The sequence below is a fragment of the Lipotes vexillifer genome, unplaced genomic scaffold (assembly GCF_000442215.2).
Source record: "Lipotes vexillifer unplaced genomic scaffold, Lipotes_vexillifer_v1.1 scaffold47, whole genome shotgun sequence".
Classification (NCBI taxonomy): domain Eukaryota; kingdom Metazoa; phylum Chordata; class Mammalia; order Artiodactyla; family Lipotidae; genus Lipotes; species Lipotes vexillifer.
In genome coordinates this window covers 1372473-1394195 of record NW_006791298.1, presented here as the reverse complement: position 1 = coordinate 1394195, position 21723 = coordinate 1372473, and the positions used below count along the sequence as shown (strand labels likewise).

The following is a 21723-nucleotide window of genomic DNA, read 5'->3' as shown; positions in this document are numbered from 1 at the left end:
AAATATACGACTTTGACAAGTTATTTAAACCTTCTAACTCCCATTAGTGAAATTTCAGTGCCAGTACTTACAATACTTCATATGGTAGTTTTTAAGGTTAAATGAAGAAATTACATGTATTGCATATACCTGGCACATAGAAAGTACTGAATAAATGAAGCAGCACATAGATGGGCATGAACATGACAGATACTTGTGACAGCAAAGAGAAAGCCAAGAGTAGTCGTAAATAAAGTGAAGCCAGAGCAGATGGTGGAGGACCTGAAAATACTACGGAGAACTTTAGGTTATAAGACTTTATCCTTCATCTCTAAGAAATTAAAGAGCCACTGAAAATTTCTGAATAAGATTTTTATTTTTTGCTTTTTAAAAAGACATTTAATGATTGGTGTTTATTTTTAAAAATGCTTGATTTCTTTAGAGCAGTTTTAGGGTCTATATTGAACAGAAGTTACAGGTTTCCTATGTACCCCCTTCTCCCACATATTCATAGCCCACCTCTTTACCAACATCCCCCACCAGAGTGGTACGTGTCTTACAACTAATGAACCTATATTGACACATAATCACCCAAAGTCCATGGTTTACATTATGGTTCACTCTTGGTGTTGTACATTCTATGGGTTTGGATAAATGTATAATGACATGTATTCACCATTATAGTAACATGCAGAATACTTTCACTGCCCTAAAAATCCTCTGTGCTCTGCCTATGCATCCCCCTGCTGCTGCCCTCCCTCCCCAACTCCTGGCAACAACTTATTTTTTGTTAACTCCATATTTTCATCTTTTCCAGAAGGTCAGATAGTTGGAATCATACAGTATGTAGCTTTTTCAGATTGGCTTTTTAGTAAGATGCATTTAAGTTTCCACCATGTCTTCTCACGGTTTAAGAGCTCAATTCTTTTAGCACTGAATAATATTCCATTTTCTGGATGTACCACAGATTACTTATCTGTTCACCTAATGAAAGACATCTTATGCTTCCCAGTCTGGTCAATTATGAATAAAGCTGTTATGACCATGTGTGCAGGTTTTATCTGGACAAACATTTTCAACTCCTTTGGGTAAAATACAAGGAGCTTATAGGATTTTGAATAAGATTTTGAATATGATATAGGTTTTATGTTTTCCTAAATGAAAGGTTAATCTGGAAGCAGTGTGAAAAATAGATTGACAAAGTTGGGGAGAAGGCCTAGAATCAGAAAGAGGAAGTAAGAAGTTGCTATAGCAAGGTACCTAGGAAATGACGTATACCTGAAATAGGGTGAAAATATAGGATTTTAAAAATGAGCACTTAAAAATATCAGTTGCTTACTGATTAGAAAAAGGGATAAAGAAGAACAAGGAGAAAACTGAAGTGCAAAGATGATTCTAAGCTCTGAAACTGATAAAATGGATGTTGGTGTTGAAACTTAGAAAAGCTAATTTATTCTGTTTTGTTTTTTTGAGAAGTAGGACTCTGATAAAGTCAGTTTTAGATCCTACATTTGACATTCACGATGAAATATACTTGGCATAGAATAGACCTTATTAAGTGATGAGTCAATTGAATTGGATGGCAGTTAGACTGGTGCACCAAAGAGAGGACACAGAAATACCTGAGAGACAGCATGGATGTAGAAAAATTCCCAATGTGCAGAAGACTATAATAAAGATTTACCAGGACCTGATACTATGAATTTACCACCAGAGGAAAAAAAATGCCCATCTCAAATAAAAAAGAAATTTGGGGAGAGTAACCATCTTTTATCTCTTAATGATTCTGTTCTAATCATGGAAACAGGGATCAGGTTGCTCAGGACAAAACTATCTATTAATGTAATTAGGTGTATACTAGAATTTTAGGAATGAAAAGATCCAATGTTCAGAGCCTTTGAATCCCAGAGGAAGCTTTGCTTCAGGCTTCACTGGCAAACCTCTTTCTAATGTTTCTACATAGCAATTTCCGTATTGGGCTGTGCTATTCATATCCTTTACTTTCTATAGAATTTCCATAGAATCCTATAGAATTTTTATGAGACAAAGAAACTTTGCATTGAAAACATGCCTAAGATTGAGATTTAACGTTCTTACTAAAATTAGACAATGTAGTATCTTGTTATCAGAGACTATACTTGCAAAGTTATAAAGTAATATATTTTACTGAGCCATGAGAAAATAGATTAAGGGGCAGTAAGAAGAGAAAGTGAACCAGAATCACTTCAAGAGTCAAATATTTTGTATTTCTTTACTTTCACGGGAAGACTCTTGTTCTTTTCAGTTTATACATTGTAGGAGAGAACAAAGATAATCAGTAGAACCATAAAAACAGATTTTGTAGTGCGATTAATCAGCAAAGCACAAGCATTTTCAAATAGTTAATTGTTCAAAATCTATATGAAAAATGACACAAATATCAGCAATATTCCTGCAGTCAGCAGGAAAATACCTAATTTTGTCATAATTTCAATAAACTCAAACTAGAAAGTTGCTTCCTTTCACCTTCTGATTTCCTTTAGATTGTATTTTGAAAATCAAACCAGAACTTTTTGAAAGTGCCAAAATGGTAGTCAAAATGCAAAGTCACTATCTTTTATCACCAGATACTACATGTAACAGATATTCCAATCCTTATCCCTGGATTTTACCTAATCCTTGGCCCCAACCCCTTTCCTAAATTTCATCTCAGGATGAGGATGAGGGATGGTGTTGAGCTGTATGTTATACATATTATTGGTAATTTTTAAAACTCAAAGTTAATGGTTAATTTTCTAGGTTGTACATTTTTAGGTGGTCATGCATCCTATGAAGAACCAACTCTGTTCCTCCAGTTTGGCCTGGATTTTGAATTATTTTGATGTCAGTGACAAAATACTGTGTTCCAAATACTGTTTGGGGGATTATCTTATCAAAACCCTTGTCCTACTACAGCAATTAATGCATGCTTCTATTGTGACAATTACCAAGCAGTATTTTAACAGTTTGTCTTTTCCCCCAGCAAACACAAAGTGTTTAACTACTGGGTTCTTGCCTCTTTATTTTTTGAGGCTGTAGGGTCTCATCTTATGCTGGGTACAAAGTAAATGCTTGATAAATATATTTATGGAGGGGAAGGCGGGAAAGAGAGAGAAAAGAAAAGGAAGGAAAGGAGGGAGGAAGGAAGGAAAGAAGGAAGGAAAGGAGGGCGGGAGAGGGAGGAAGGGAGGGAGGAGAAAGGGGAAAAAAGGAGAGAAGGTGCAAGTCCAATTAAAACGGGAAGTTTAAAAATTGAACTAGTAAATTTCAAATTTCTTATCACTTAAGTCTTTAAGCGTAAATGTTTTAATTTTAAAATAGCATACTAATGCTGCAAAATTGGTTTAAGAAAAATTTTAAATGTAGTTACAATACTAAGATATTATTGCAAATAGTTTCATGTCTTCTCATTCAAAAATGATACATCTTGTAATACATTATCTCAGGGTTGTCAAAGTGTGGTCTCTGGACCAGCAATATATCAGCATCACTTGGCAATTCATTAGAAACGAAAATTATCCTGCCCTATCTTAGATCTTTAGAATCAGAACCTGAGGCTCAACCATCTGAGTTTCAACAAATACTACAGGTGGTACTGATGCTCCCTAAAGTTTGAGAACCACTGCACAGCACAATGGTTCAAAATTAGTCCTACTGTGGATGAAGAGGCACCACTCAAACTCAAATATTTTTACGTTAGAGAAAAACAACTAAAATTTCACTAAAAAATAGTACACATTTAAAAGATACCCCCATTACTTTAGAATACATAGAAATTTAGAAAGAAAAGATGGAGGAAAAACCCTCCAACCTTTCACTTAGTTTAGTCGCAAACTCTTTGGTCTCCTCTTGTTTTAGGCCCTTTCCTTCATCTAAATTTTCACTGTTAAAAATAAAGGTGTAAAAATGAATGAATTAAAAAAATATATATATAATTTTTTAAAAGAAAAAAATTAGAAGAAAAAAGGTGTAATGCTTATTTTTGTGATACAGTCCTCAAGATCAATTTGTACCAGCCTTCCAAAAAGTTCTTCTCTAAGACAAGGAGGCCATCATATCATAGTAAGAGCACAGTTTCTGAAATCGGGCAAACATCAATTCTATTCCAACTCAGTAACTAAGGCCAACACGTTCTTTAGCGTCTTTGAGTCTGGTTCGTTTTCTGTAAACCCAAATCCTACCAGACTAACAGAGATAATGTTTGTAAAGGGTTTATCGAATTGCCGGGCGCCGCTGGCACTTTTGCTGATGGAAAAGCCACAGCAGGATTAGCTTGGGAGGAAGCTGTGGACGGAGGTCAGCTGATTCTCCAAGCGAGCTGCCTGCTTCTGATTTTCAAAGACCAATCGAAGCTCTCCCAGGTGATTCCGCAGGCCTAGAGGGATGACCTGCCTCCAACGGATGCACGGTCCCTTTAAGAGCCTCACTCCCGCCGCCGCCAGACTCCCAGCTTCGCCTAGGCGAAGGCGGAACCGGAAGTTATGGGGGATACGCCGGTCCCCAGCATGGCGGCTTCTCGGCCCTCTGGGCCGGTTGCTTCTGAGACTGCTGCTGCTCGGCTCCTGGCTGTACTGTGGGTCGTGTCAGTAACCACGGGACCTTGGGGAGCTGCCGCCGGCGGTGGCGAAGAGTCACTTAAGTGCGAGGACCTCAGAGTGGGACAATATCCTCTGCCCCCCCCCCCCCGCATGGGGCGAGGTAGATTCGGGGTCGAGAGTGGGTCGCGGCTCTCAACACGGGCTAAGGTTTTACTGAAGGGAAAGGTGACCTGTGTCCTTTAATGACCGAGGGACCCCAGGCGGTGAAGAGAGATGTGGGGCTGGGACGGACAGAGGCTATCCTGTGTGATTTCCTTGGGATTTTACTGATCGTTGACGCTTCCTCTTGTGATCCCCCTTTCTTTTTTAAAAATTCAGTTTTTTAACCGGTGGGTTTATTTGTTCAAACACATTGATACTGAAGTATGTTAGGCCATGTTTGTAAGCATTGGAATTAAGTTAAAAGGTTGATGGACCCTACCCTGGAAATTTGCCGACTTCGGGGAAGACAAGTACAGTAATTAATAACGATATAGCCAATGTATGTTGCCCATTTATTGTTAACTTTACATTTATTACCTTATACTATCTCGACCTACATGAGATCCCAGACTGCAAGGGGGCAAATTCCTGCTCCACTTTGTAACCGTGGACAAATTATTTGAACTGTGTTTTATCATGAGTAAAAATATAGATAACAGTGCTACCAACGTAAAGGTCTGTTGTGATAAATTAGTACAGGTAAGTCACTTAGAACAATGCCTGGCACATGGTAGGGGCTATATGTGTTAGCTGTTTGTTTACTGATGAGAAAACAGGCTGGAGGAGTTAGGTAGATCTGTTCATTGCAGCAGCTCTGATAAGTGGAGGAGGATATGAAATGGGAGTTACATTCAAATTAAAATAGGTAATTTTGTACAAAATTAGACAGTTTCATACAAATTGTAGAACAGAAAAATTAATAGAAGCCGGAGATATAAAAAAGATTCTATGAGAAGAAATCTTAAAATTAAGAAAATTCGATAGTATTTTTAGGAGTTGAGGAGAGGCCGCCATTATTAAATTTTTACAGAATAGCTCTAATTTGCTGATTACCATTATGCTAGGAGTTTGAGAATCACTGACCTAGTAAGTTGAGTCCCTTTCTTGGCAAAAATGTCGGGGTGATTATTTCTAATAAAATAATTGAGCAATATGAAGAGTTGTGCTTTTTGAAACTTAGAAGTGCCTGAGCATACAAGATGATGTTAACTGGAAAATGTTTTTCCTCGCATAAAGATGAGATTTCCAATAGTCATTCAAAAACTCTAAAGAGGTGTCAGACTCTGTCTCCAGAGACATCCTGTGAGTACCTTACTTATCTCATATTAGTGTCAATAAAATTTTTAGGAAACAGAACCCCGACCCCAAGTGTTGTGAACATCTATGAGAAGATAATTATTATATCCATTTACAAAAGCTTAAAATCCTGTTGGGGAGACCATGTAGACCTGCCTAAAACAACCATCTTCCTTGCAGTCTGATGGAAAGCACCCTCGACTTGGAATCAGGAAATCTGATTTTACTACCTATACTCATACCACTTTGGATAAATCACTCAAACCTTGAGCATCAGTTTACTTCGGTAATGTGGGGATAATAGTATCTACATCACAGGGTTATTTGTGTTACATGAAATTACGTATATGGTAATACTTGGGGCCTGTGAATAATTTCAGTCAGATATCTGGAAACTGATTTTTTTAACTTGAAGTTCTCTTATATAATTTGGTAAAGATTTTTATTTTTGTTTCTTTTGTGCTTAAACCCTGACTGATGTTCCATAAGCATAGCACCCTCTGCTAGAGTTTTTAATACAATTTTCCTGTAATAAGTTAATATTCAGGTATTATTTAGTGACACTAAAAGTATACCTGTGCTTGTTGACTTGGACAAACTAACAGCCTCTTTTCACATGTGAATATAATCATAAATATATAAGATGACATGTTAAAGACAAGATGATAATGTTTTGTATTGGAATGTAGTTCATATTTCCTTAACTTTTCTACATATATTTGTAAAGATCCAAAAATAAATGATGCTACACAAGAACCAGTTAACTGTACAAACTACACAGCTCATGGTAAGACTTGCAGAAACATGTTTTTTTAAATAATTTTTAAAACATTATTTCATAGATGAATGTGTGATCGCTAACAGTAATTAATAAATGTGTTTTTTCTTGATTTACAACATTATTATTCAGTTTCCAGAACAACTTAATATTGGAGAACTGGCTAGGGGTTGTTAATGTTCAATTTAAAAAATAATCTTATTCTATTAATTATATAAACTGAGTTTTTTATTTTCATTCATTTTTTAAAAAAACCTTTAGAATAATTATAGCTTTCTTGTTGCCCTTTATTTATCAAGTTATGTTTTACAAAGATGCTTCTTTAGACTTTTAATTACTCAAAGAGAACTTGAAATGAGACTTTTAGTCCAATAAGGTACAGTGAGGAGCTATATCACCCATATCATGCACTTGTAAAATATACTTAGGTACATCCTAAGTGTGAAAAGAATACGGTAAGGATTTGAAGTGTGCATCAGTTTTTTCTTAGACGTTTTGGTAATGGATAACACCCTCAACCTAATGATTTGGGGGAGCTTCTGTTATTCAAAAAAATACGTAATGCTAGATAAAAATTAATAAGTTGTTTAGCTTTCTAAAGGGTTATATGTTGGAAAGGAGGCAGATAGATGTATGTTGGAGCTATTTGGATTTGGCATTCTTATTTGACATGGTACATAATGATGGTCAATACCTAGTATTATTTTGAGAAAAGAACACCTATTGAATATGTACTGATTGTTTTATTGTTTAGACAGGAAATAAGGCAATAATTGATGTTTTCTTTATAAATGAAAGCTACTAAACAGATTCATTTTGGAAATCAGATTAAAGGGATTCTTTTTAACTGCAAAAAACTTTCAGTTTTTCAAAATTATCTTATAGTCAAAGAACTGACCTCTTGATTATGAATTTGTATATATTTTTAAAAGATCTCCCTTCTCTTTTTTTATCCCTTTATATTTTGACACACTGTTGGCCCCATTCTAGTCAGCAGAGATATTTGAAAGTAAATTGTGTTAAACTTTTAAAACAGACGTTTTGCTACTATTCTGGAGTAATGAAATTTTATCATATAAACAGTAATAGGTTATATATATGATTTTTATAGTAAATATTGCTCAATATGTGTACATTTATTTAATTTAGATGTGTTAGACTTAAAGGAACTTTGCACGGAATCCCCTCCTTTTTAAATTGCTTTATAAGTATATTCTGATTTGCCTGTGTTACAGTTCAGTCTTTTATATTGTGCTCTCAGAATACAGAGAATAGTGTTAACACACATAAAGAACAATGAGCTTTCAGATATTCAACCACGTATATGAAATATGTTGGAAATCTGTGAGTACTATTGTGACTGAGGTCACTTTAAACTAGGAATCAGGCAGCCAGCCATCTCAAAAAAGCCTTTTCTAGTCTGCAGAATTCTTTGTACGTATGAGGATTTTGAAGGAAATTATACAACTAAAAAGAATAGTTTCTGACCAAAAAGAGCTCTGCCCTCCAGTTAGGTGTCTCTTTTGTAAAGTAAGTTTGAATCCACTTAAGTAATTATTGCTAAATAAGTTTATAAACAACTACAAAATCAAATGATCAGACTGCTACGAAGTATAAAAGGACTTGGAGGTGTTATGGTCACGTTGTGACCTGTCAGGTAAGTTATCATAGATGATGTAAGTGGAGAGCTGCAGAAAAATAAAAGGAAGCCTTTCTATATACAGGAATGGTATGGTTATCATTTGGAGAGAATAAACAATAAGTGCCTAACAATCTGGAAACACATATGAAATGTTATAAATTAATAAATAAATGACTTTAGATTATTATTATGACTCTAAAAAGAAAATAAAGTTTCTGAGACAAATATGAGTTACAGGGCTTCTGCATGTGGATTATAATTTATGCATGACCCAGAAGTGTTCAGCCAAGATCTGGGATAGGTTCTACCAGCCCAGCCCTCATGAGGCTATGTCTGTCCACAGGATGCTTTTTTAAATTGTCCTCTTTAGAACACGCAAGACTAGTGGAGTGGCTGTGGTGAGTCACTTCTGAGTGCTGATCAGAGTGGACATCAAAATGACCCTTGAAACATGCTTTTTGGTCCTGACGTAGGAATATATTAGAGTTGTGAAAAGTGTGATCTCTCTCGTTTCTCGAGCCAAAATTTTTCCTCTGTTTTTTTGAGTATATGAAGGACTATTGCAGGATCCTCAGACTAAGTTTAATTTTCTTAAACTGTACTTTTTAGTAAGCAATGAGTGGGTGGAATGTTTTACAGAGAGGGGAGTTTGGAGGTAGAGAGTAAGAATTGGGACCAAAGGCAAAGGAGATTCAACTATGACAATAAACTGTGTGGTCTTAAAATGGTTACCGGTTAGCCCAACCAGTTAACATGCATCTTTATTTATTGAGAAATTATTTGTAATAGTTTAATAATTAAAATAAGTAAATGGATCAAAAGAACTAACTGAACATTTGTATTATAAACTATTATTGAGAAATTTATTTATTGAGAAGTTATTATATGGCAGGCTTCTGCTAAATGGTATAGATGATACATAAAAGAAGACAATCTCTGCCCTCAAGGAGTGTTCTGTCTTGAACATATATATACATAAAGACATATATAAGAAAGTGTTTCTAATTTTCTGAGTAGTGAAATACAAAAGCATTTAAACTCCATTTCCAGAAATTTTGCTCTGGTCCTTTGGCAGAAGGTCTTTTTTATTAAGATGTTATTGAAATATATATACAGAAAAGTACACTTAAATATGACTCAAACTTTCACAAACTGAACACACCTGTGAATGCTTCCAGATTAAGAAACAACCTTATCAACATGCTAGGACTCTGTCCCGTGCTCTCTTATAGCCACTACCCTGCCTTAATGATAATTATTATCCTAACTTCTAATAGCATAAATTAGTTATGCAAAGGGTGTGTTATTTTTAAACTTTTTATTTGGAGATAATTTCAAGCTTACAGAAAAATTGCAAGAATAGTACAAAGAACACCCATACACCCTCTCCCCAGATTCGCCCATTGTTAAACATTATCATTCTGGCTTTATCATTGTGCACTCATGCATGCTCTCTGTCTCTCTCTGAATTTGTGTATATATGTTTTGTCCCTAAATATGTTTGTGTGTGTTTTCTAAGAATAGAGATATTCTCCTGACATAACCACAGTTCAGTTGTAAAACGAGTAAATTCAGTGTTAATGCACATACTTTACCATCCACGTTCTGATTTTTGTCAAATGACCCAAGTAAAGCCTTTATAGCATTTTCCCCCAGTACAGGATCCCAGTATCAGGTTTTGCCTTTAGTTTTCCCTAACTTGGAATATTTCCACAGCTTTGTCTTTCATGATACTGACAAGTTTGAAGACTACAGTCCCCTTTATTTATTTATTTATTTATTTATTTTTGTGGTACGCGGGCCTCTCACTGTTGTGGCCTCTCCCATTGCGGAGCACAGGCTCCGGACGCGCAGGCTCAGCGGCCATGGCTCACGGGCCCAGCCGCTCCGGGGCACAAACCCGTGTCCCCTGCATCGGCAGGCGGACTCTCAACCACTGCACCACCAGGGAAGCCCAGTCTCCTTTATTTTAATAGAATGTTCCTCATTTGGGATTGTCTTATGTTTCCTTACAACTAGATTTAGGTTCTGCATCCCAGGATGGAAAATTACATAAGTGATGGCGTGTCCTCTGCATCTCACAGCTGAGGGACATGATATCCATCTGCCTCTCACTGATGATGTTAAGTGTTGATTATTCAGTCTTTTCAGTTAAATATTTTTTCCTTTGCAACTAATAAACAGTCTTTGGGGAGACTCATTTAGACCATGCAAATATCCTATCTCTCATCAAAAATTTCCCCTAGGGCTTCCCTGGTGGTGCAGCTGTTGAGAGTCCGCCTGCCGTGTCAGGGGACGCGGGTTCGTGCCCCGGTCTGGGAAGATCCCACATGCTGCGGAGCGGCTGGGCCCGTGAGCCATGGCCACTGAGCCTGCGCGTCTGGAGCCTGTGCTCCGCAACGGGAGAGGCCACAACAGTGAGAGGCCCGCGTACCAAAAAAAAAAAAAAAATTTCCCCTAGACTTAGCATCCATGATGATTCTAGCCCGAATCATTCTTTTTTTTTTTTTTTTTTTTTTTTTGGCTGCACCGCAAGGCATGCAGGATCTTAGTTCCCTGACCAGGAGTTGAACCCATGCCCCCTGCAGTGGAAGCACGGAGTTTTAACCACTGGACCGCCAAGGAAGTCCTCTGAATGAATCATTCTTCACTGTGATAGTTGCAAAATGATGATTTTCCAACTCCAGCACTTCCAGAGGAGAGGTGTCTTTTAACACTAGAAATATGAAGATAGGGTTGGCTCTTACCAACTTTATCTTTTGCTTTCACCCAAATTCTAGATTGACACATTTAATTATCCAGTGATTTTGCAGTATAACCTGTTACAGAAATCATAAATAAAAGAGTCTGACCCTCTTATATGACAGATGAGATCAGAGTGCAGCGGCGTGATGTTAACTGGAGTAGGGTCCCAAACCACGTCCTCTCTAGGTCAGTCCATTTTACTGTGATGAAACTTCATTGATTATTTTATTTCTAGTTTAGCTTTTTCGTATTTAAAAAACGGTGCTGCTTTTTATAATTGAGAAATAACAGTGTACCACGCTTAAATTGATGCCATCTAAATCCTAGACATTAGCCAGAGCCAAACATTTTGCAAGAAAACTGCAAATGGAATAGTTTTCAAGCTTCTGGCATGTTGCTTAATTTTGTCAACTAGTTAACATTTATTGGTAACTGGCTTCCTTAATCATCATATTGATTTATTTTTGCTTGTTCCTGATATCAGTGTAAGCATGGCATTATCATGGTGTAATGAAAAGAGTACTGATTTAAAGTGATGAGTTAGTCCAGGACTTGTAGAATATTACCTATTTATGACACTTTGGTGAGCTCATTTAATTTCTTGGAACCTCAGTTTTTCTGTTTGTAAAAGGAAGAAAAAAAGCATATTACTAGTTCTGCCTACTTAATAGTTTTTTTAATAAATAAGAGTCGGGCTTCCCTGGTGGCGCAGTGGTTAAGAGCCCACCTGCCAATGCAGGGGACACGGGTTCAAGTCCTGGTTTGGGAAGATCCCACATGCCGTGGAGCAGCTAAGTCCGTGTGCCACAACTACTGAGCCTGTGCTCTAGAGCCTGCAAGCCACAACTACTAAGCCCACATGCCACAATTACTGAAGCCCGCGCCCACCTAGAGCCCGCTCACCACAACAAAGAGCAGCCCCCACTCGCCGCAACTAGAGAAAGCCCGCGCACAGCAACGAATACCCAACGCAGCCGGGAAGGAAGGAAGGACTCCTTTAAAAAAAATAAAATAAGGGTCAAATGAAATAATTATAAAATATGTAAAAATGAATAAATTCTAGGGTTGTAGGCATCTATTGAATAGATTAATTTCATTTCACAAAATCTATTAAATTTACAGCCACTCACATGTTATATTCATTCCTCGTGTCAGGTTCATTCTCTTAGTCTTCTCAATGTTGAAGTTCTCTAATTTCCTAGAGTAAGGAAGTTGAACACTTTCTCTAGCCAAGCATCATGCTTCACCTACCATATGCTTTTAATATGTGTATAATAGCATTACAAGGGTCTTATTCCCATTTCACAGATTACAAAACAAGGTTCAGTGAGGTTTTGTAACTTGCCCAAAAGAACATACTAGTTAAGTGACAGAGTTTGGACTTAAGCACAGATTTGTCCCATTCTAAAGTATTGCTTTTTGGAGTTTTCTATCAGTTGAAACAGATCGGATCAGTCTCAATGTTTCTCTGTAATATTTTCTCATGTTATCTCACTATACTGGGAGCGGCAGCTCATCCATCCTCATTAAAGTACATAATTTTCATCCCTTGAAATAATTAGCTCATACTTCTGTCAAACCTCTAGAATTATTGTAGCAATGTGGTTTCCCCTTCACTCTGGTACTTCCACTATTTGTATCTTTCCTGAGGTTCTAAGCCTAGATCGTTGGGCATTTTTCTCTCCTTTATCTGTCTCATTAAATACAAAGCAGCTCATATTGAATACAAATCATTTCTTATATTAGAAATGATACAATAGCATTGAAAACTAAAATTGTCAAAATATAGGAGTTTGAACAATTAATAGTATCCAACCAAAAATAGGTATAATTTCTTAGTTTTTAATATTTTTATAAAGCATTTTTACAACTCACCTATAAATGTTTGATCTTTCAAAATTTTGTACAGGAACCTGTAATCTCAAAAAATAGTACATTTCTGTTAGGCAAGGTATATTGGACAAAAACCCCAATGGGAATCATAGTGTTTTGTATTGCAACTATCTCTTTAAGATCTAATTTTAGATAGTTTGCAGGAAGATCTAACAAGGCTATAAGGCAGGAAAGTGACAGCTTCAAACTGAGCAAGTACAAGATAGTAATACATTTAGAGGAAAATTATCCAAAATTTAGTAATAGAATTCTGTTTTATTGCACAATTTTCCAATCCAGAACTTACTACTTTGAGGATTTGAAAAAAAATTAAAGGTGTTATTTGAAGAAAAACTTGCGTCTATCTATAGATCTTCCTGCAGGTCACTTCTTTGTGGAGGTGGAGTGGTCCTCACCAAGGCAAAAAACTTTAATTTTTTAATCCAGACATTGCTTTGACTTATGTACATGCCTGATGCCTTAACTAGAGTCCATGTACTCCTGGGGGTGGACAAAGCTTTCCAAGAGGTAAACAGATATAGATGAATTAGTTTTCTAGGGCTGTTAGTAATAGTGTTACAAACCGGATGGCCTAAAACAGTAGATGTTTACTGTCTCTGGAGGCTAGAAGTCTGAAATAAAGGTGTTGGCAAGGCCATGTTCCCTCTCAAACTCTGGATAGAATTCTTTGTTTCTTCTTTCGAGTTCCTAGGGGTGGCCGGCAATCCTTGGCATTCCTCGGATTGCAACCTAATCAATCCTAGTTTCTCTCTCTCTCTTTTTTTTTTTGGCCACGCTGTGTAGCTTGTGAGATCTTAGTTCCTGACCAGTGATTGAACCTGGGCCTTCGGCAGTGAAAGCCTCGAGTCCTAACCACTGGACCACCAGGGAATGCCCCACAGTAGTCTAATCTCTGCTTCTGTCTTCACATTGCATTCTGCCTGTATGCCTTCACATCATCTTCTCCCTGTGTATGTTCAGTTTTCCCTTTTTTAAGGATACCAGTCTTATTGCATTAGGGCCCACCCTAATGACCTCATCTTAACTTGGTTAAATTTGCAAAGACTATTTCTAAGCAAGGTAACATTCTGAGGTACTGAGGGTTAGGACTTCAACATATCTTTTTGGGAGGGTACAATTCAGCCCACAATGTGTCTTTAAAATAATCAATTTCCAGGTCCTCAGTTTTTATATGTGTATTTTTTCCTACAGTTGATGTAAAATTTCTGAATTTTAAAGAAGAGCCCTTTCATATTCTTGGTTGGATCATAATGGCTATCAAATTGTTGTGGTATTTAGATTCCATTTTAAAGAATACTATAATAATACTAAGGGCAGTATTTACAGTATGCTGGAAATAATATTTTTCCCAACAATTTAAACCCATGTTGAAAATTTTAGAAGTCAAGTTAAAAATGTGTGAGGGAGTATATGGTTTTAAAAAGTTATTTTAGGGAGCGTGTGAGCCACATTTTTTGAAGACCACTGATCTACAGCAGTTTTTCAACCTTAGTATTATTAATGTTTGGGACTAGATAATTCTTTATTGTGAGAAGGCTGTCTTGTGCATTGTAGGATGTTTAGGAGCATCCCTGGCCTCTCCCCACTAGATGCCAGTAGCAGCTTCCCAGTAGTGACAACCAAAAATGTTTCCAGACGTTGCCAAATATCCCCTGGAAAGCAAAATTACTTTCCATCATTCCCTCATCACAGAAATAAAGCATACTGATCTCCTTTCAATTGGTAACATAGAATATATATTAGCATTTCAGACGTATGTTAATCTCGGTTTTGAGTTGTCTACTGTATAACTCCAGTCAAAAGCATGACCTAAGATGGCAGATTGAGAGATATAACTTAAGGGACATGATAATTCATTCACAAAAGTCAGTAAGTTTTATCCCTATATCAAGGCAGATGGCAAAACAGCTACATATAAATCATGTGTTAACTTTTTCCCCATCTCTGTAGATCTTAACATTATAAGCTCTTGCTTATATCTGGAGTCAGTGTGAGAAATGGCTATGTGGAAAACTTTTCTCTATTGTTCTAATAAAGTTCTAGTTGAGGACCTTCTCTATTACATTCTCTTACCCTTGTGTCATGAACCAAACCAAATTCCCACAGTGGTTTAGAGGTGAATTGGTATGCTTTCTTTCGGTTATATCACAGTAGCTCTGTAAAGCTTTTTGCCTTAACTACCAGGAACCTCTGAGCTACATTGGTGGTCGGTTATACTGTCTTCCCTTAGTTGTTTCCCAGTATAATTATTTCTTCATTCTCCCTCTTCCCTTAATCTTATTACTTTTTTTCTTGTTTAAATGGTTCTCAGTTGTATTGAATCTATCTATGCCTTTTAGCATAAGCACCTCCTTGTGTTGGAAATGTAAATACATTAAATAAATAAAGTTTATGGGATGGTATAGTTTGAACTATCAGTAACACACAGAAGGGTGCAAAGTCATTATAGAGTTTTTTTCCTGGCCTCATTCTCTCAGTGTACTACTCTGGCATAAAAAAGGACAGTGATTTGTTGAAAATCTTAAGATAATTATAGACAGAAAATAAATACCATTTTTCTCTCATAATAAAACTCTGGAGTCTGTGGGGGGGGGGTTGTTTGTTTGTTTTAGACTATTAGACCAAATTCTGTTTTCATTTTCTCAAAAAAAAACCCCACTGTAATTATTGTTGCTAAACATAGAGAGAAGCATTTACTGAAACTAGCCTAAAAACATTAGTACCTTTTAGTCAGAAACAGTGAAGGAGGAAAAGGCACTAACATTTATTGAATGCCTACTAAATGCTGGCCTTGCACTAGGTATTTTGTATCACATTTAATCCCCACAATAGTCTCATTATGATCTTAGTGCTATTTTTATCTACAAGGAATCCAAGGTTCTGAAACAGGCAATGCACAGATAGGTCATTCTCATTCCAAAGTTCTAGCTCTTTTTTTAAAAAAATAAATTTGTTTATTTATTTTTGTCTGCGTCGGGTCTTTGTTGCTGTGCGTGGGCTTTCTCAGTTGCGGTGAGCGGGGCCTACTCTTCGTTGTAATACACGGGCTTCTCATTGCGGTGGCTTCTCTTGTTGCGGGGCATGGACTCTCAGCACACGGGCTACAGTAGTTGTGGCACGCGGGCCCAGCAGCTGTGGCTCGCGGGCTCTAGAGCACAGGCACAGTAGTTGTGGCGCGTGGGCTTAGTTGCTCTGCGGCATGTGGGATCTTCCTGGACCAGGGATTGAACCCCGTGTTCCCTGCATTGGCAGGCGGATTCTTAACCACTGCGCCACCAGGGAAGTCCCCAGAGTTCTAGCTCTTTACATAATGTGCCATAAAGACTTCAGGACAGTGCCTGCCTAGCACATAGTAAGCTCTATAAGTGTTACTGCCTCGTATTATCATGTCATTTGGGGTATGAATAAAGATCAAAATTACTAAATGCTGAGATAATACACTACATCCAATCCTAGAGGGAATAGAGAAAAAACAAATTCTATACATTTAGAATAAATGAAAGTAATTTATTTAGACTATATAAAGAGGAATCTTAGTTTATTGTAGCCATCGTCTATAAGAACTTTATAAACTGAAAATATAAAATCAGATTATGTTAAATTTAATGAATTACCTAATGAGTTACCAAGAAAAATTCGAGAAGTATTCTTTATCCTAGAGATGAAGTAAAGGATAGTAATGTGCAATTCTTCCCTTGTTACCTTTGTCAGAGGCAGGAGATTGAACTTGATGGGTCATGCATCTAACTCAGTGTGACAATTGTTATGCTTTTGTGTTCAGACTACTCTATCATATTATCTGTATCTTTTTTTTGTTTTTATTTTTTATCTGTATCTTTTACATGAGTGTATATGTGTGTGTGTGTGTGTGTGTGTATATATATATATATATATAAATGTAGCTTTTCCTATCTAAATTAAAGTATATCATGTTATATTGGGAGGTGGTTTGTTTTAACATTATATTTTCTTGTGTGTATTGCTAGCCTTAGGAAAAAACACAATTACATACTTTTCCACAAGAAAAAAAATAATGGATTTTTGCTTTTTTCTGCCTTTAGTTCCATGTTTTCCAGCACCTAACATAACTTGTAAGGATTCTGGTGGCAATGAAACACATTTTACTGGAAACGAAATTGGTTTTCTCAAGCCCATATCTTGCCGAAATGTGTAAGTACCTACCTAACTGAAGCTAAATTTTCAGATTACTTGCCTATGTTGTATCTTGACTGAATGGAGTGAAGAGGAAAAGAGTTAATTTGTAAGGAGAATCCTGCACTAATATAATTTTTATCTTTTTGCTTTTGTCAGAAAATCTCTATTTTAAGTGTGCATATCGTTATATAAACGCAGTTTACCAACCAAGTAAAGCTCAGTAGTTCACTATGTGGGATAAACAGAATGAATGGCTTCATGCCATGTCAGTTCAGCCAGTTTTTGCTACCAAATGGCTTATGAAAAAATTCTGTTTTCAAAATTTGGGGGCTTTCTCGAGTACAAATAAGGGATTGTGTACCTATAGTATTAAAAGAATGCTAATTAGTAATCATTTGCATTTTGAAACTTGGTTTCATTATTTGTAATAGGTTTGGATGATAAATGGTAATGTTAAACAGAATTCAAAAGTTAGTTTGGTATATTAAGACAAATGGCTTTATTTTGTTGGGAGTATTCTTTGTTTAAAGGACTTTTAAGTTTGCTATTTATTTTTGCTCTAGTAAAGCTAACAGTTTATTCTTATGTTAATGCTTTGTCCTGAAAACATGATTTAATTTTACCCATTTTTATTAATTGTTGGCATTATATTTTTATCTTTTACTGTACTTTATATTTTTATCTTTTACTGTACATTGTTGCATTTTATATGATGGCACCTATTTTGCAGTTATATCAAAAAACAACCACTATTTGACTGTTTCTACAAGTTCTATTAGAATTCTTAGAAATTACTATTAGAGTCTTTTTTTTTTTTTGACCCTACTTCACTGAGTTAATGAGGGGCTTTAGATTCTATCTTGCTGTGTAATCCAATCACTTTAAGGTTCTTGGGTTCCAAGATTGTAAAGTAAAAATTGTTAAAGGGAATTATTTCCAAAGTACTTAGATATTGTTTAGTCAGTTTTTAGATTAATAGACTGATTTTCCAAATGAAAAATAATTTGTTAAGTGTTGGTCCAAGGTTATAATACAGCAACTAAGAAAATCATACATTAAGAACAGCTAACCATTTACGTTGGACGTTGCAGGTTCATATTACCTATAATGGTCACACCACAATGATCTGCCACTTAATTTCCAAATTAACTCTGATTTTCCTTTTACTGCCTCTGAGTAGTTAGGCTCAATGCAACTGAGCTGTACGAATCATGCTCACAAGACATTGATTTCAATTGTGATAGGAAATATAACTATCAAGGAAACTAGATACTCCAAGTCTACTGGCCAACTTATTCCCCTCCTGTAGTAAAGTCTACAATTCCAAAATAGAATTTGCTTGATAAGCATTGAATCAGAACAAGGGGAGTTAGATTGATAGATAATTTTAATAAGTCACAGAAGTAACATAACCTGATATATCACTTTCCTTTATCAGGGTATTCAGTACATGCCTACCAAACAGCCAGCTGCTAGTTAGCTACTGAGTAAAGACTCACTGACAAATTCTTAATTCATTGAGTGTCCCTTTTCCAGTTTACATATTTTCCTTCTCCTGTAGGCATATCCTTTTATAATATTGATACTTGACTAGAACTCCATCTCAATATTGCAGATATAGCCATTCTATAATGTATTCTTCAGCAACTGAAGTCTAGTAACTATGTCTGATTGGTTACCGAGTCACACACCTATTTATACTGGCCATCTGCATTAGTTGGAGCAGCCTGTTGTAACAAATGTCTTAAGAATTTCAGTGACTTAACACAGTAAAAGTTATTTATCACTCACATCATAGTCCAATTTGTGTTGCCTTGGAGGTCTGGATGGGGTGAAGGGAGTGGTAGTTGCTCCATGCAGTCATGTGGGCTCTTGTGCTTTCATCTTGTAGCTTTGCTTCCTCTAGTCCTTAGAGTCCTTTCCATTCAGCCAGCAGATGGAAAGTGGAGAAAAAAACCCTGCAGGAATGTTTTATTGGCCAGACATAAAATGATGGCATACATCACTTCTGTCCTCATTCTATTGGCCAAAACTAAGTGATGGCTGCACTTAACTGCAAAGTTAGCTACAGTATACAAAGGCATATCTCAGAGATATCGTGAGTTTGGTTGCAGACCAGTGCAATAAAGCAAGTCACATGAATCATTTGGTTTCCCTGTGTACATAAAAGTTATGTTTATACTATTTGTAGTCTATTAAGTGTGCCATAGCATTGTGTCTAAGAAAACCATACCTTAATTTTAAAATAATGCTGTTGGAAAAATGGTGCCGATAGACTTGCTTGATGCAGGGTTGCCACAAACCTTCAACTTGTAAAAAACACAGTTTATCTTTAAAGCACAATAATGCAAAGCACACCAAACAAGGTCTGCCTGTTGTTTCGTTGCGTGTACATGAGAAAAAGAGAAATGATTTGGTAAACAATTAGACAAATCTCTTCTACACCACCAGTTTTTAGATTATCCTTTAGGATGATTTATTTATGTAGGTAACTGCTTTTCTGATTTCATTCCCCTTACCAGCCAAGATTTTTGCGAGGCTTGTTTCTATAATATTTATCTTCTATGAATTTTTCAGTCTAATGCAGTATGGCTTTTGGCCATACTGAAATTCGCTAGCCATCTTTGTTGCTATATCAAATGGATATTTATAGTCCATATCTTAATCCTTCTACAGCATTTGGCATTCCCTTTTCTTAAAATACTTTCTTTCCTTAACTTCCAGTATAAAACACACTTCTATTTCTTTTGATTCCTATTCCTTTCCTTCTTCCTTAAATCTTGATATTCCCAAGATTATGTCCTTGGTCCTTTTCTCTGCTTCATTCATCCACCCCTTTAGTTTCTCTCACCATCTTTATATAAAGGTCCTTTCCTTCAGATCATTTCCTCCTTTGTATTAGTGAATGCAGCTGTTCTACCCAGTTTCTTAAGCAGAAACTTTTGGAGTCATTCTCCTATTCTCTCATTCCCCACATTTCTTCTGGCTGTTTCTGCCTTCTTAGTATTTCCCAATTTTGTTTCCTTTTCTCTCTCACTGCTACTATCCAGTAGGTTATAGCTTGAGTTTCTACAAAGGCTCCCAATTTATTTCTCTACTTCTAGTTTGTGACCCACTGCAATGTAGAAGGGGCACTACTGCCCTCAGTGTAAAATCTGACGTTCTTATATTATTAGATGCATAGACAGAATCTCTGGGTTGTTTACCATCTCCCCTAACTCCCTGAAAATGTCCTGATTGTGAGTCAATGCAAAAAACAGGATTGTAAGCAGGAGACTGACATAATCAGATTTGACTTTAAAATGATAACTCCAGCTACCTTTTTATTTCTTTACTCCTCTTTGCAGCAACTCCTTGAAAGAGTTATCTAATACTTCTTTTCTTTAATTTTGTCCAACCTTTTTTTTTAATTGAGTTAACATAGGTTTGTAGCATATAAGTTTCATGTGTACATTATAATTCAACTTCTGTATACACTGCAGGGTGCTTCTCACCACATCTAGTTTCCATCCATCATCATACAATTGATCTGTTTTACCCATTTCGCCTACCTCCCACCCCCCTTCAGCTCTGTGTCTACCAGTCTGTTCTCAGTTTCTATGTGTTTGTTTTTATGTTATTTTTTGTTGTTCATTTACTTTTTTTTATATTCCACATATGAGTGAAATCATATGGTATTTGTCATATTTGTCTTTCTCCATCTGACTTATTTCACTTAGCACATGGCACTTAGCACATAGACCTCAAGGTCTATGCATGTTGTCACAAGTAGTAAGATTTTGTCTTTTTTTTTTTAATGGCCGACTAGTATTCTTATATATATATATATACACCATATCTTCTTTATCCACTCATTCATTGGTGGGCACTTAGGTTGTTTCCATATCTTGGCTATTGTTAATAATGCTGCAGTGAACATTGGGATGCATATATCTTTTTGAATTAGTGTTTTCTTATTCTTTGGATAAATACCCAGAAGTGGAATAGCTGGATCATATGGTAGTTTTCTCCATACTGTTTTTTCTTTTCTTTTCGTTTTTTAAATAAATAAATTTATTTATTTATTTATTTTTGGCTGTGTTGGGTGTTCATTGCTGTGCGGGCTTTTTCTAGTTGTGGTGAGCAGGGGCTACTCTTCGTTGCGGTGTGTGGGCTTCTCGTTGCAGTGGCTTCTCTTGTGAAGCACAGGCTAAGTGCATGGGCTTCAGTAGTCGTGGCACGCAGGCTCAGTAGTTGTGGCTCACGGGCTCAGTAGTTGTGGCTTACAGGCTGCAGAGTGCAGGCTCAGTAGTTGTGGCACACGGGCTTAGTTGCTCCGCAGCATGTGGGATCTTCCCAGACCAGGGCTCAAACCTGTGTCCCCTGCATTGGCAGGCAGATTCTTAACCACTGCACCACCAGGGAAGTCCATCCATACTGGTTTTCATAGTGGCTGCTCTAATTTACATTTCTACCAACAATATACGAGGGTTCCCTTTTCTCCACATCCTCTCCAACATCTTGTCTTTTCTTGTTTTTATGATAATAGCCATTCTAACGTGTGAGGTGATATCTCATTGTGGTTTTAATTTGCATTTCTCTGATGACTGAACATCTTTTCAAGTGCCTGTTGGCCATGTCTTAAATGGAAAAATGTC

General features: G+C 36.6%; 1 protein-coding gene across 1 annotated transcript in view; it reads left to right on the top strand.

The window, feature by feature from the left end:
- The first annotated feature begins 4487 nt into the window (after positions 1-4487).
- Positions 4488-21723, top strand: part of TM2D1 (TM2 domain containing 1) — a 52127-nt gene continuing 34891 nt past the window's right edge. Inside the window, exons 1-3 of the mRNA XM_007464278.1 lie at positions 4488-4660; positions 6587-6660; positions 16993-17101. Of these exons, the coding sequence (XP_007464340.1) occupies positions 4503-4660; positions 6587-6660; positions 16993-17101 (341 nt within the window). The 5' untranslated portion in view covers positions 4488-4502. The remainder of the gene's footprint in view (positions 4661-6586; positions 6661-16992; positions 17102-21723) is intronic.